This window comes from Macaca nemestrina, chromosome 2 (assembly GCF_043159975.1).
Source record: "Macaca nemestrina isolate mMacNem1 chromosome 2, mMacNem.hap1, whole genome shotgun sequence".
Classification (NCBI taxonomy): Eukaryota; Metazoa; Chordata; class Mammalia; order Primates; family Cercopithecidae; genus Macaca; species Macaca nemestrina.
Window position 1 is genome coordinate 37,095,146 of NC_092126.1, and position 14,160 is coordinate 37,109,305.

Genomic DNA, 14,160 nt, shown 5'->3' on the forward strand with positions numbered 1-14,160 from the left:
CTGGTTACTTCTTGGAGAGTGGAAAAAAAATCACAGACAAAATTAGTATTTCAAATTATGTGTTATAAAAGCTGCCAATCACAAGGTCTCCCCTGGATTATTCAATATAAATCAGATCCCCTCCAGTCATACTATCCTATACTGCAGTAGCACTGTCAGTACCCATCTCCCCAGCTACTGGGGAGCCGTCAAAGGCTCACAGCTGTAGTATACTCTGCAGAGGCGTGTCGCCTGGCAATGCCTGGGAGGTTACGCTGTCACTGGGGGATTGTGGGAGGGGTCAAGCCAACGACTGACCAATTCATACTCAGTACAAGGGCCTAACCCCTTGCCTCAAGGTGAGAAAACTCTTGGTGTCATCATGGTCCAGAAATCCCATCGAATCAGACTGAAAACTCTTGGTGTCATCATGGTCCAGAAATCTCATCGAATCAGACGGAAGCTACACTTCAGCTCAAACCACATCTTGGCTCAGCTTCTTTCCCTGCCCTATCCTGTTTACCTCACAGGACTCTTCTGAAAGCACCTCAATAAATCACTTGCACAAGAAATCTCTGCCTCAGGCTTCGTTTCTGGGAACCCAACCTAAGTCACATCTTCTATTTCTCCTTCCTAGCATATGCCCCAAATTGAAATTATGTGTTTGTATGGCTAATGGTTTAATGCTTGTCTCCCCAACTAAAGGCTCCACGAAGGGAGAAGCCATACTTACTTTGTTCACTGCTATATTCCCAGTGCCAGCCATGGTGCCTCCCACAGAGAAAAGCAATATGCAGGCTCTAAACTGGAAAGCTGGCAGGAACCAATAGGCCACACAGCCTCTCGGCCTCCCTCTCCAGATACTTCCCTTTTTGGGTGTTTTGGTAGAGACAATTGAAGAAAGCTACCCTGTAACAGCAACTTAGCACTTCTTGTGCCCATCCTCCTCAAGCCAGTCCTAGACAAAGATTTCGAAGCCCTAGTTGACAAAAATCTGACTAGCCCAGATTAGGTCACCTAATTCCTGATACAATGAGTTTATGAACTTGCCCAGAGGCTATTCGTGGGGGTGGGGGCAGTTATCAGATGAGTGTCATAGACACAAACCAATGGCTGTATTCCAGACATCATATTCTGGTTCAGCAGAAATCAAGAATAGCTTTCATATTTTACTGGTCTACTAATATTCCAGGGAAAGGCTAGGCAGCATTCACATGAACATTTGTCAAGTTCTTAGATGTGTCTCAGAGATTACATACCACAAGAAAGCTGTAAAATCCTCATTTAACAAGAATGTGAAAGAACTGTGGCATTCTAGGCACTTTAATTTTTTGAAAAGCTTTTTCTCTTGTATAATTTTTTTGAAATATTGTAATTCTCTTTTGTATTAGGTTGTCTTTCTTTGCTTATTGAAGGGACTGGGGTCTTTATTCTGAAGATCAATGATTTCAAGGTAGAACTACTGATGCAAAGAGAAGAAATCAGCCTGGATGTGTTTGGATTATAGGATAGCTGCTAAAATCATGTTTGTGATTGAAAATCTAAAATAAGCTAATTTGTTTTTTCACATACCTCTTCCTCCTAAAAGCTAAGTAAACAAAAAGACCCAGCATAAAAAGGATGAGAAGAGATTTTAGTTATTCAGTGTTTTCAGAGTTTCAACAAGGGATACAGATACAGGCAGCCAGGGCTGCTTCTTACAGCGTTTACAATCTGGGGAGAGCACACGAAAGACACTGTTTAACAGGCAAATAATTCCAGGAAATATACACAAATGTGTTTTTCAAAATACAGGTTCTTATACAAATGTGTAACTAAATACTGATTCCACAGTGGGGTGGTTATAACTGAAAGGGCTTTGAGAAAATAGGAAATGCCACTACTGAATAAAACTAATGGTCCACCTAGCCAAAGATCCTTTCCAGCAGCACAAAAGGAAGTTGTAGGGAGAACAGAGGTAAGTGTCAGATATCTTTCTAATCTGTAAATTTATCCAAAGTTTGAAAATACCATGAAGAATCTTAGGAATGCCAGTAACCAGGGAATGGAATATTTGCATATCACAACACCTACAGGCTAAATACACTCCGAATGCTTCTCAATGTGGGGAAGTATGAGAAGTTAGTAATTCTCCCAGTATCTGGCTTCCTTTTTCCTTTGCCTTTCCCTCTCATACGTTCAATCCCCTGTGTTACAGGACACACATGAGTAGTTGGAAGGTGTTAAACTTTGACAGTAAAGCAAAATCAGAAGTAAAGGCAAATGTTTAACCAGTCTTGTTCAAATACAAGCTACTCAATGAAGAGTTTTAGGTTTAAAGAGCCAAATATTCACCATTACTGACAAATCTCAGTTTCTCATTCTGGTGAACATTTTCACATCGCACTTTGCTACCACAAACTAAATGGGTATACATTTTTGAGTGCTGATTTATTACTCAAAGATTTGATTTAGGAGACTGAAACAAAACATGCTTTATCTGTGTGCTTTTAGAAAATCCATATACAAGAAAGGAGCCAAGTGTCAGTTTCCAATGGGGGGAACATTCTCATGGAGGTACTGTAAGGCTAAGTCTGTCCACTTCATTTCTTGTTCTTTGACAGATTCTGTGGTGCCACCATTGTCTTGTTCAGGTTCAGGAAGCTCATTCTGAAAAGGTACAATAGAAATTCAGAACAGTAATATATTCTGTATTTTCTTGGAACTCAAGAACACTTAGAATTAAAGCTTGTGAGTTCCTAGGAACAGGCAACATAACTGATATGTGTATTCTAAAAAAGCTAAAATCATACACGTGAGGAAACGATCAGAAGTATCACTCAAACATGGCCTGGGCCTTCTTCAATAGGGAGTGATGGGCATTTTGACTCTGACATTTGTGAAGGAGGCACCGTGGCAGAAGGGTTAAGGGCAGAGGCTTTTGGAAGCCAACTAGGATCCAAGACCACAACTCTCCCATTTGCTGGGTTACTTGGGCAAGGTATGCAAACCCTTGGGGCCTTTGTTTCCTCCTTGGCAAATGGGAGAAAAAAAGAGCCATCACCTCACAAGACTACTGTAAGGATCAGGTGAGGTTAGATCAAGTGCTGAGCACTGTGTGGGGTATCTGGTGCTCAAGGAATATTTGCTATTATTATTAGCGGTTAGGAACACTGAGATGAGCCAATCCTAAATCTTCTTTTGGGGGAGCGTGCTTTAAAAGAATACTAGTTTGCTGGCATATTCCTTAGACACAAGAAATGTATCCAAAAAATGACCTTGGACCAAACAGGTCTTTTTTTTTTTTTTTTTTTTTTTGAGATGGAGTTTCGCTTTTGTTGCCCAGGCTGGAGTGCAATGGCGTGATCTCGGCTCACCACAACCTCTGTCTCCTGGGTTCACGTGATTCTCCTGCCTCAGCCTCCCAAGTAGCTGGGATTACAGGCATGCACCACCACTCCCAGCTAATTTTGTATTTTTTTTTTTTTTTTTAGTAGAGATGGGGTTTCTCCATGTTGGTCAGGCTGCTCTCGAACTCTCGACTTCAGGTGATCCACCCGCCTTGGCCTCCCAAAGTGCTGGGATTACAGGCGCAAGCCACTGCGCCTGGCCCAACATGTCTATATTATAATAAAAATGGAGGTAGGGCAGGAAACACTGAAAATGTAACTAGTAGATGATACCTCCCCCTAGTGGTGGAGCAGGGCAACAAAAACCCCAACAAATGACCACTTCACACCCTACCAGCAATTTTCATAAAACGGTAAGTCATGGGCCACACTTAGTATAGGATCTGGGATCATTTACTTGTATTTCAAATTTAAATGTATTACTACTGAAACTCTGCTTTGTACCAGAGTTCACAGATACCAACATATTTCTTTTCGATTATCTTAATTTATGTTTTGTTTTACGCTTAGCAAACTGTTATGCAATATCCAGACTTAAAATTTTCCACTGGATTCTAATTTGTAGTATGTGAATATGTTTTCCCCTCTAATATTATGCTTATCTATATTTGAATCACATACATCTTGTTCTACAAGACAGATTCAAACATACTTGAACAGATTGAAAAGAGCTATCATTTATTGTAAAGCAATCAGTCCTAATAATTACTTATAGATGACAAAGAATAAATAGTATCCTTAGTTAATGAATTATTTAATTCAGAAGCAGACAACTTTGCTTAATTTCATACTATCTGTGGTATGCTTTCTAAAATAATGTGTCTTTTGTTTGGTATCTATCGTCCCGTTCAATACATGCCAACACATCAAATCGCATATATGCCTGGAAAACAAAAACAAAAGTGTCATAAACCCAGCTATCCATTATGGTGTACTGTAAAATGCCCTTAGTTCTTTGCAGCTACTCTTATCAAAAGGTGAAACTGATTTCCCCAATCTTGGATTTGGATTGGCCCTGGGAGTTATTTTGGCCAACAGAATGAAGCTGTCATGCCAGTGGGCTAGTTCTTGGCCTAAGCTCCACGAAGCTCTGTGGTCTCCTCTCAGGTTGCTCTTGGAACCCTGAGACTGCGAAGTCCGGGCTAGCCTGCTGGATACCAGAGACCATGGCATAGTCACCCCATCACCCAGCGGACAGCTTGTTAACTGCCAGACATGTGAGACAGTCCTTGATTACCCAGCCTCCAGACAGTCTGTTGGCTGGCTGCACAACACAAGCAAGCCTGGCAGGGATCAGCTGAGCTAGCACAGACTAGAAGTCCCTCCCAGCTGAGCTACGAAATCATGAAATATAAACAGTTGCTCTTTTAAGTCACTAATCTTTGGGGTGATTTGTTATGCAGCAAATCCTAACTGGCATACACACTGCCTTAGAATGACAGGACAAGCGAAAGGTATGGATTAGCAGCAGGGCCAAGCCAACTTCGCCTAGAAGTTAGCAGGGAAACTTCCCTCTCCTTCATCTCCTGCCACACAAATGTTCTCCAATCTGAGCCATAACATTCTCCAGAAATGGACGTCTCCTTTATTTTCTTGACTTTGTTCAGGCCCTCCTCCCTTGCCTAGACCACCACAATAGCTTGCCAATTCGTCTCATTTGCCCCTTTTTCCATATCACACCATCTCTAACAATGCTGCTAAACCGATTTTCCAAAAGCCAAATCTGAGCATAGCAGTCTTGCTTTTAAGATCATTCATTCCTGGATCTCCTGAGGATGAGGTCTAAGTGTGGTATCAAATACCTCTCTCAGTCTGATCCAAGCCCAACTTTTCAGCCTACTTACGTGACAAACGTATTCTTCATCCACAGTGAATGACTCACCATGTCCCAAAACCTTTCAAACCTCTGGGCCTTTACACATCTATGCCCCTCTGCAGCAGTACCCTTGTCTATCTCCACTAAACTTCTGGTCCTTCCTTATGACCCAGCTTAAACATGACATTCTCTCAGAAGCCTTTCTGATGCCCACCAGGCAATCAGTCACTTCCTATATGATGTGGCTGTTTATGCCCCCACCTAGAATATTATCACAATTACTTATCTATAAGTGTTGCTTTTCTAGACCCCTCAAGGAGCAGGAACTGTATCTTATGTTCACATAGTCGTATGGCACACAGTAGGCTTCAAAAAATGCTTGTGGAATGAATGAACAAAAGTTCACAAGACAGGATCTGGAACTTCACAGACCTCAGTATATGTTATATGAAGCCCTACTTATCTGCTACCAGACTTTGGGCAAGTTCCCCTTTCTGATCCTATTCTTTTCCTATAAAATGGGACTAAGAGCACCTCCCTCACAAGGTTGTTTAAGAATTAGAGATAATGTATATTTCCAACCTCAGTCCATGGCATAAAACTGGTATTCAATAAATGACATCTATAATTCTTATTATGCTCTTTCTTTTGACTATTTCCCTAAGCTTGAACTAAGCTATGACTTGTTATTTGATATGTATATTATTCACTGAACATATTACTATCTCTTATTCGTAAATGAAAATACAGATGAACTATTTTATTTCTTTGTAAACAGCAGCAGCAGATATTCTAACTATAAATTATATTTTATTTAATACTAACTACTCTTCTCAGGGCAGCTGGCATGCTTTAAAGAAAAACAGTCCCATTTTCCCTTTTTTAGGCCTCTATGACATAAATAGGATTGTAAATAAACATTTATATAAGCAAACCTTTTGGATCACTTATTACATGAGGTTTAACAAACTCCCTGCAGCAGAGTTTTCCAAAGATAGGGAAGAAAAGAGTATTCTAGAAGGCCGCTGGCCTAAACACAAAAGAATGCCCAGGTATATTCTGAATATTTTCCAGGGAACACAAGATAGGTGTATGTTCCAAGAATGTGAGTTTCTAAAAATGCCAAAAGACTGATGAGCCACAGGCAGGGAAGTAAGAAACAGAGCTCATATGCTGCTGCTTCTCGTTCCTCCCCATCTTGTGCATTAAACTCTCATTATTTGGTTTTTCTGGTTTTCATGTGGTGGACAGACAATGGCTCAGAAAATCTGGGCTCTAGTCCTGGCATGACTCCTAACTGACCTGGCCATGCTAGCTCCCTGAACCACATCTTTCTTCACATGAAACATACAACTAGATGCTCTCCAGAGGCTTCTAGAGTTAGAGAATTCCACAGCTTTGATTTCTTTGCCACATTAGTTTATCTTCCATTGATATCCCTCCTCCACTAGTTACTGCCAGATCAATACCTTTAACCCACCCTCAGCTCAAATCATAACCTACCAGTGGTATTGCGACATCTTCATAAGGCAGCTTGTCTTCTCGCCAAGCATCATCAATCAAATCCAAGATCCTTCCATCTCTCTGAACCTCACTGTCCATTTTCCTGCAGCTTTGATCTTATCAAATCTGTAAGCCAAAGAGGTTATTTCTTAAACACAATGACTGAAGCGATGCTATAATCCACTATAGGGATTCTCCAGGCTTTATAGTCTTTATAGTCTGGGGCTACCTTTTGGGAAAAGGTTCATTTTCTCATATGGGCTGGGTGACTACTTTGATCATACTTCCTCTCTACAACCCCAGCTGATACATATTTTATAGTGTATACTGGACAGGCATGGCCAGTTGACAGACCAGTGTCATAGAGTGTGACAGGAGAGAAACACGTTCTTAAATGAGGCCCTCAAATATTAATATGTTGCATCTCAATGTAGCTCTTCTCTTCTAACTTGAACATTCACCTTTTCCTGTTTGTGATGCCTTTGATGAGTCCCTGATTCATAATGGCCTGCTAAGTTTCCTTTCTAGCCCCTGGCTCAAACCTCAGCATTCTTAGGCACAGGAGTCACATGAACATACTGTAAAGGAAATGACTTCCTTCCCTAAAATAGTACCCAGGCTGCGATCTGAACAAAGCACTTCTAGGTGAACACCAGTGGTAGAACCTCATACTGCTGGTTTCTCCAGTTTCTGCTTCCCTTTGGGATAGCTCCTTCCTTGGAGGTTCCTTCCTCTAATTCTTAATGCTGCACTCCCTTTAATTTCTGGCCCAAATGGCCAGGATACTTATTTAGCTCCTTGACCATGGCTGATTCCCCATTTTTCTCTGAAGCTGCAATAAAAACCCCAACAAATGACCAATTCACACCCTACCAGCAATTTTCTTAAAATGGTAAGTCATGGGCCACACTTAGTGTAGGATCTGGGATCATTTACTTGTATTTTAAATTTAAATGTATTACTACTGAACTCTGCTTTGTACCAGAGTTCACAGATACCAATATATTTCTTTTCAATTACCTTAATTTATGTTTTGCTTTATGCTTAGCAAACTGTTATGCAATATCCAGACTTAAAATTTTCCGCTGGATTCTAATTCGTAGTATGTGAACATGTTTTCCCCTCTAAAATTATGCTCAATATATATTAAATGATATTTACTTATCTATATTTGAATCACATACATCTTGTTCTACAAGACAGATTCAAACATACTTGAACAGATTGAAAAGAGCTATCATTTATTGTAAAGCAATAATATATTATCTTAAACTTAAAAAGAAAGTTCAGTCTTAATAATTACTTATAGATAACAAAGAATAAATAGGTCCTTAGTTAATGAATTATTTAATTCAGAAGCAGACAACCTTGCTTAATTTCATCCTATCTGTGGTATGCTTTCTAATCCAAAAGGCTGGCTAGCTTGGAGGATACTTTTGGATTCCCTGTTTCCAAGGTTGGGCCCTGATTCATCATAGGCGTCATCCTATGGGTGCTCCCTGTTACAAAGTCACAATCCAAAAAGCCCAGAAGCCACTGGCATCAAAGGTACTCTCAGTTATTCTCAGTTTCTGAGACTATGGAGACTCACACAATAAGCAATTTTGGCGGGGGCGGGGTGGAACCCACCGTCTTGAGGTGCTTTTTTCAGAGCTCAGCCTGGGTGCTATTTTAAGGAAGGAAGCCTTTTCCTTTACAAGGTCAACTTCAGACATCGTCTTGCCTTGAGGATTTGTGTCAGGTCTGTAGTTGGTCCCTTCCCATAGTCCATTTTAGTGTTATCTCAGTATGTTCATGAGCTCCTGTGCCTAAGAATGCTGAGGTTTGGGCCAAGGCAGGTGGAAGTTTTTGTAAAAATGGCTCACATGGCCGGGCGCGGTGGCTCACGCCTGTAATCCCAGCACTTTGGGAGGCCGAGGTGGGCGGATCACGAGGTCAGGAGATCGAGACTATCCTGGCTAACACGGTGAAACCCCGTCTCTACTAAAAACACAAAAAATTAGCCGGGCGTGGTGGCAGGCACCTGTAGTCCCAGCTATTCGGGAGGCTGAGGCAGGAGAATGGCGTGAACCCGGGAGGCGGAGCTTGCAATGAGCCGAGATCTGGCCACTGCACTCCAGCCTGGGTGACAGAGCAAGACTCCGTCTCAAAAAAAAAAAAAAAAAAAAAAAGACTTGGTCTCAAAAAAAAAAAAAAAAAAAAAAAAGGCTCACAGATGTCCCCCATAGGATAACTGCAAGATATCCCCAACACCTTGGCAAAAATTATACACAGATTGGTGTGTAGGAAAGGGTTTAAAAGATCTGGGCAAAACTTAAGCAAAACGCGCCCTGCTACTTCTGTCACCGGTGAGCCAGGTGAGGGCTTAATTAATCCAGTACTCAATAATTAACCCCCTACTACCCAGTGGATAACTCAAAGCAAGACGAAGTTTTGGTTATACTTTTGAAGTCCCTGTCTTATAAGAGCTCCCCACTTCCCTGCTGCTACTCCTTTGTCCTTGCGCTGTGTCTCCTCGGATACCCTTTTCACTTTCCTCAGCTGATCCAAACCTGACTTTCCCAGGCCCACATAGGTTTTCCACCTTTTAGTAAGGTTTTCTCAGATCACTCGAGCTTCAGTAGGCCTTCTATCCTTGAACTCTTGCTTCTTGTCCTAACTTAAATCTACTAAACAAGCTTTGTGATCAATTGCTCAGGTATTATTGTCTCCAACTGTTATGTGTACATTTTGTACCCAGGATTCCTTAGTAGATCTTTCTACAATTTGGCCTCAATCTTTTTCACCTGTCCCTTCTCCAAACACCTCAAACCCTGTCACATTTTCCAGCCTTGACAGTTAAAACCCCCCTTTCCACATCACTAATGCCACTCTTCCTTTCAAGATCAACGCAGGCGTCAGCTCTTGGAGGTCAACATCCCATTTCCGGGGTTAGGCGTGAAGGTGCCTTCACTCTTAAGGGGCTGGAAGGATGGAAAGCAACAAGATAATCAACGCCCAAGGCACAGCCACCGTCCCAAGTACTCGTCACACAATACGACCACTGTTTCCTGAACAAACTTTTCTTACACGTGACAGTCCCGATGCCTGCAATGCTGTTTGTTTCTTCCTTTTTATTCCAGCGAACCCATAGTCAGTCTAAAAATCTCAGGTCTCAAGTCGCTTCCTGTAGGAGGCCGCCTCCAAACCTCAGGCTGAGCGCGGTCCCAGTACCCACCGGGGATCTCATAGTTCCCTAAGCACAGAGCATGGCACCAACTAGGGAGCCTGTCGAACAGCCCAGATGTATGTCTTTCCAGACACGCAGTGCCTGCGTTTCCCGGGACAGGGACATGTCTTATCCATTTCTATACATTATAGCTTTGTAAACATGTATTTGTAAGGTCAAAGCGGGAAAATATTGTTCCTTGCTAGAAATGAGCCTCGCAGGCCACCACACTGTACGAGAGGCCGCCCCTCAGCCGCGGCTTCCGGCCTGAGGCAGGATGTACCAAACGTGGAAGCGGAGACGGGGAGGTCTGGGGTGCCAAGCAAGTCCCTTTCCTCCCGACACAGCGTGCAGTAAAGAAAATGGTTATGAGCGTAAAGTGACAGCCTCGGCCGATGGAAATAGGGGGAAGTCCGACACTGAGCCACGAACGCATTCCCGCGCCTCCAAAACCTAGGCCGGGGGCGCTGCAAACCCTTACCGTTACGCGGCCCAGCGCGGCAGACGCTTCCTCCTGCCACGCCCCGCATCACGTGTCTGCACGCTCTTTCTCGGATTCCCGGATGTGGGTGAGTCCATTTGCTCGCGTGCAGGGGAAGTCTGGAGAAGACATTGATTCAATTATTAAAAGTGTGGGGGCAGTGGGCGGAACGAACGCTCCGACTGCTGAGGTTGGACTTAAGCTTAGTGGTGGCGCGCGTGCGCAGTGCACGCCCGAGGTAACGGCGGGAAGGCTGAGGGGTGCGCTTGCTGCAGCCGTGTAACCGCCCGTGCGCAAGACGGAAGCGCAAGGGGCGAGCGCGTCCTGGTCTGGAGGCGGCCCAGGCTGCCTTGGTGACTCTGGCTTCGCGGCCTCATGGCTTGCGGCCGGTTCGCGCAACAGTCTGCGAACCACCAGGCGCCTCCCCGCCGGCTCGCGTCCGCCCCGGAGCCCCGTCCCACGGCCTGGCCCGCTATGTCCTGCACACCGGCGTAGTACGGCATGGCGCAGCCCGGCGCGCGGTTCGGCCCCGCCAGGTGGTCACAGCGTTTCCTCGGAGGCCGGGTGGCTGGGGGCGCTTCGGAGAGTGGCCAGGTGGGCGGGCGAGCTGCGCCCAGTAGTCACCTTTCCCGGCGGACCCACCTTTCTTTTCAGCGGAGGGACCCCTGTGCGGCCTCCCGGCCAGGGCTGCTGTTTAGCTAGCGCTGTTAGGACTACTTCATTCACGGCACAAGGGGACCCGCTCATTTAGGGTGGCATGTTAAGGTTGGCAGCTTTTAAAATAGTGAGTTGGTGTAAACGGTTATGTTTAGTACAGCAGGTACGGAAATATGGCAGAAATCGTGGACTGAAATTGGAGAACCCTGAACTAACTGCTCCATGCACACAGATCAGGGATAGAAAGAAACAAGGACGGTTTCTTAGGAACACTTTAATCATGGAGATACTTGAAGACAGTACATTTAGGCTTATAATGCGGTTTTTTTTATGTCGTTTACGACATCAGGAGAGTAAAGATGTGTATGATGTCAGAGACTAGTCATCTTGTATAGTTTAAGCACCGTACACTAATATGCACAAAGTAGTTTTCCCTGAGCTTTATGTCCGGTTAAACTTATTAAAAGAATTTATTCTTTTATAAAGCAGTATTGTAGGGTAGATGCTCTGTATTTATACAGTTCCTCACGTGCTTGCGTTTATTTTTTAGGTAGGAGAAAATCATAAGGATCGTTGATTAGATTTCTGTTAGCTGTAGCTTAATAGTAAAACAAAGTATATATATTTTCTTATTTGGAATGCAGTACCATTTTTAGATTAATTTTTGAGATTGCCTTTTGACTGTGGCATGATCAGTGATCAGGGTAGTAAAAAAGGCTCAAAGTAAAATGGGGTAGAGATTTATAAACAGGCACACTGCCTTTTAAAATGTATGTAGATGCAACTCTAAAAGTTGTTTGTAAAAATTGTATATGTTGATTGTACTGATGCCATTTTCTCTCTTTAAAAGGTGGAATGCCTTTGCTTAGTCCTTTCTGTTCTAATTTACGTTGTGCTGGCAGATGGTGACAGCATCAGTAGTCCACTCTGTCATTGCTTCCTGCTTTCAAAAAATGTCAACTTGATTTGGAATTCAGCTAAAGCCAACATTGACACAAGGTTTCAGGAACTGAATTTCCGATCTTTATGTTATTTTAGTCCCCTGCCCGCCCCCGTCAGGAGCTAGGTTTTTCAGTTTTGCAAAGCCACACTACTGTCATTACACATACACAAATTAATAAAAATTCTCTAATGTCAATGTCCAGTCAGATTACGATTTCTTCAACTCTCTCTTAAATGTCTTTTTTGCAGTTAGCTTGTTTGAACCAAAATCCCACAGGGATCTGCCTGTTGTGTTTGGGTGATGCACATTTGACATCTTTTAATCTATAGCAGTTCCCTCATAGCTATAGCTATGGGATTAGCCCCTGTTTTTCCTTACAGTTCTAAATTTAGCAGATTACATTGCACAGTATCCTTTAACAGGTATCTCTGTTGCCTTTATGGCTTCTAAACCAGGGGCCCCCAAACCCGGGGCTGCAGAGCACTACCAGTCCGTGGCCTGTTAGGAACCAGGTTACAGAGCAGGAGGTGAGTGACAGGCGAGTGAGCATTACCTACCACCTGAGCTCTGCCTCCTGTCAGATAAGCTGTGGGGTTAGATTCTCCTAGGAGCATGAACCCTAATGTGAACTGCGCATGCAAGGGATCTAGGTTGCATGCTTATGAGAATCTGACTAATGACTCATGATCTGAGGTGGAACAGTTTCATCATGAAACCATGCCCCTAACCCTTGCCATGTGTATTATTCATATTACTGAAGAAGTGGTTGGCCGGGTGCGGTGGCTCACGCCTGTAATCCCAGCGCTTTGGGAGGCTGACGCGGGCGGATCACGAGGTCAGGAGTTCGAGACCAGTCTGGCCAACATAGTGAAACACCGTCTCTACTAAAAATGCAAAAAAATTAGCCGGGTGTGGTGGTGTGCGCCTGTAATTCCAGCTACTCGGGAGGCTGAGGCAGGAGAATCACGTGAATCCGGGAGGCGAAGGTTGCAGTGAGCTGAGATCACACCGTTGCTCTCCAGACCAGGCTACAGTGTGAGACTGGATCTCAAAAAAAAGAAAATAAATAAATAAATAAAAAGTGGTTTGGCCATTCCTTCCCCAAAACATTTCATATGAATGTTAACAAAAAGATATTTACAAAATTTTTTATTTCCACCCTGTCCATGTTGAAAAATTTTCTTCCGTGAAACAGGTCCCTGGTGCCAAAAAGGCTGGGAACCACTGCTCTAAACCAGTAGTTAGATGTAGAATTGCACTGTCCAGTATTGTAGCCACCAGCCAGCTGTGGGTAATTAAAGTGAAATAAAATTAAAAATTCAGTTCCTAGGCTGGGCACGGTGGCTCATGCCTGTAATCCCAGCACTTTGGGAAGCCGAGGCGGGCAGATCACGGGGTCAGGAGTTTCGAGACAAGCCTGACCAACATGACGAAACCCCGTATGTACTAAAAATACAAAAATTAGCCGGGCGTGGTGGCAAGCGCCTACAGATTGCCTAGTGGCTACTTTTTGAACAGTGCAGTTATAAAATAGTTTCATAATTGCAGAAAGTTCTATCGAGCACCCTGCTTTAGAAGCCTGATCAGATTTCACCTTTATATTTGTTTTTGTTTTGTTTTTTGGTGGGGTAGTTGGGGGGTTGGGCAGAAAATTTCATAGGTAATGCAATACACTTCCTATTTCATTAATTATCAGGGAAGCAGTGTCTTGAGGTTTTTTTTGTTTTTTTTTTTAATGATGTTAACATTAAACATTATTTTGAGTTTAGGTGTAGTTAGCTCCATCCACCCATAATGAAATTCCCCGAGATTCTTTCACTTAATGGTGAAGTTCTTTTGTGGGGTTATATTGCCTGTATCCGTTACTGCATTAGAGATGCAACGTGGTGATTATCTATTTCTGTTGTTTCTTCAGTATTTGTTAGCTGAGAGTCTTTTATGAAAACTTTCCCTTACCAGCTGTTTGACTACCCTGAAATACAATTTGCACAGGAAAGGCAAGAAAAATGCTTAATTCTTTCCCTCTATTTTCAGACCACAGTAATGAGTTGGTGGCCTAGCAACCTCCAAAGGTAACCATGAGGGTTTTTGCCTTTTTGTAAACCTATCATCATGAACTTACAGACTTTATAATATATTTAAACTGTTTCAACATATGGCAATTGTGTTTTTAATGCTCAAATT

The 14,160-nt window shown here is 43.1% G+C and overlaps 2 protein-coding genes across 32 annotated transcripts in view; one reads left to right on the forward strand and one right to left on the reverse strand.

Annotated features, from left to right (window-relative positions):
- Positions 1 to 1,593: 1,593 nt before the first annotated feature.
- Positions 1,594 to 10,498, reverse strand: LOC105469896 (anaphase promoting complex subunit 13). 3 transcript variants are annotated; one of them, XM_011721492.2, is made up of 3 exons: positions 10,377 to 10,498; positions 6,688 to 6,813; positions 1,594 to 2,628 (listed from the first exon to the last, which is right to left on the reverse strand). In XM_011721492.2, exons 2-3 carry the CDS (start codon positions 6,784 to 6,786, stop codon positions 2,503 to 2,505), a joined length of 225 nt encoding a protein of 74 aa, XP_011719794.1. In that variant the 5' UTR covers positions 6,787 to 6,813; positions 10,377 to 10,498; the 3' UTR covers positions 1,594 to 2,502. The 3 variants fall into 3 exon arrangements, with proteins under 3 accessions (XP_011719794.1, XP_011719793.1, XP_070947045.1); XM_011721491.3 differs by lacking the exon at positions 10,377 to 10,498 and adding an exon at positions 9,757 to 10,046; XM_071090944.1 differs by lacking the exon at positions 10,377 to 10,498 and adding an exon at positions 9,272 to 9,290.
- LOC105469894 (centrosomal protein 63) overlaps positions 10,150 to 14,160 on the forward strand; it is a 135,730-nt gene continuing 131,719 nt past the window's right edge. For 5 of the 29 annotated variants that reach the window (XM_011721483.3, XM_024789161.2, XM_011721486.3 and 2 more), the window contains exon 1: positions 10,335 to 10,464. Coding sequence is in view for 13 of the 29 variants with exons in the window: in XM_024789159.2 (XP_024644927.2) it covers positions 10,291 to 10,464 (174 nt within the window). In the remaining 16 variants the exon portion in view is untranslated. The other 24 variants (XR_003015449.2, XM_024789160.2, XM_024789152.2 and 21 more) reach the window with 14 other exon arrangements.

Bases quoted from the DNA above. Each gene is read 5' to 3' on its own strand.
- LOC105469896 (XM_011721492.2), bottom strand. From the start codon at position 6,786: ATGGACAGTGAGGTTCAGAGAGATGGAAGGATCTTGGATTTGATTGAT. The intron at 2,629-6,687 runs GTAGGTTATGAT...GTACCTTTTCAG, and splicing joins AAGATGTCGCAATACCACTG to AATGAGCTTCCTGAACCTGA.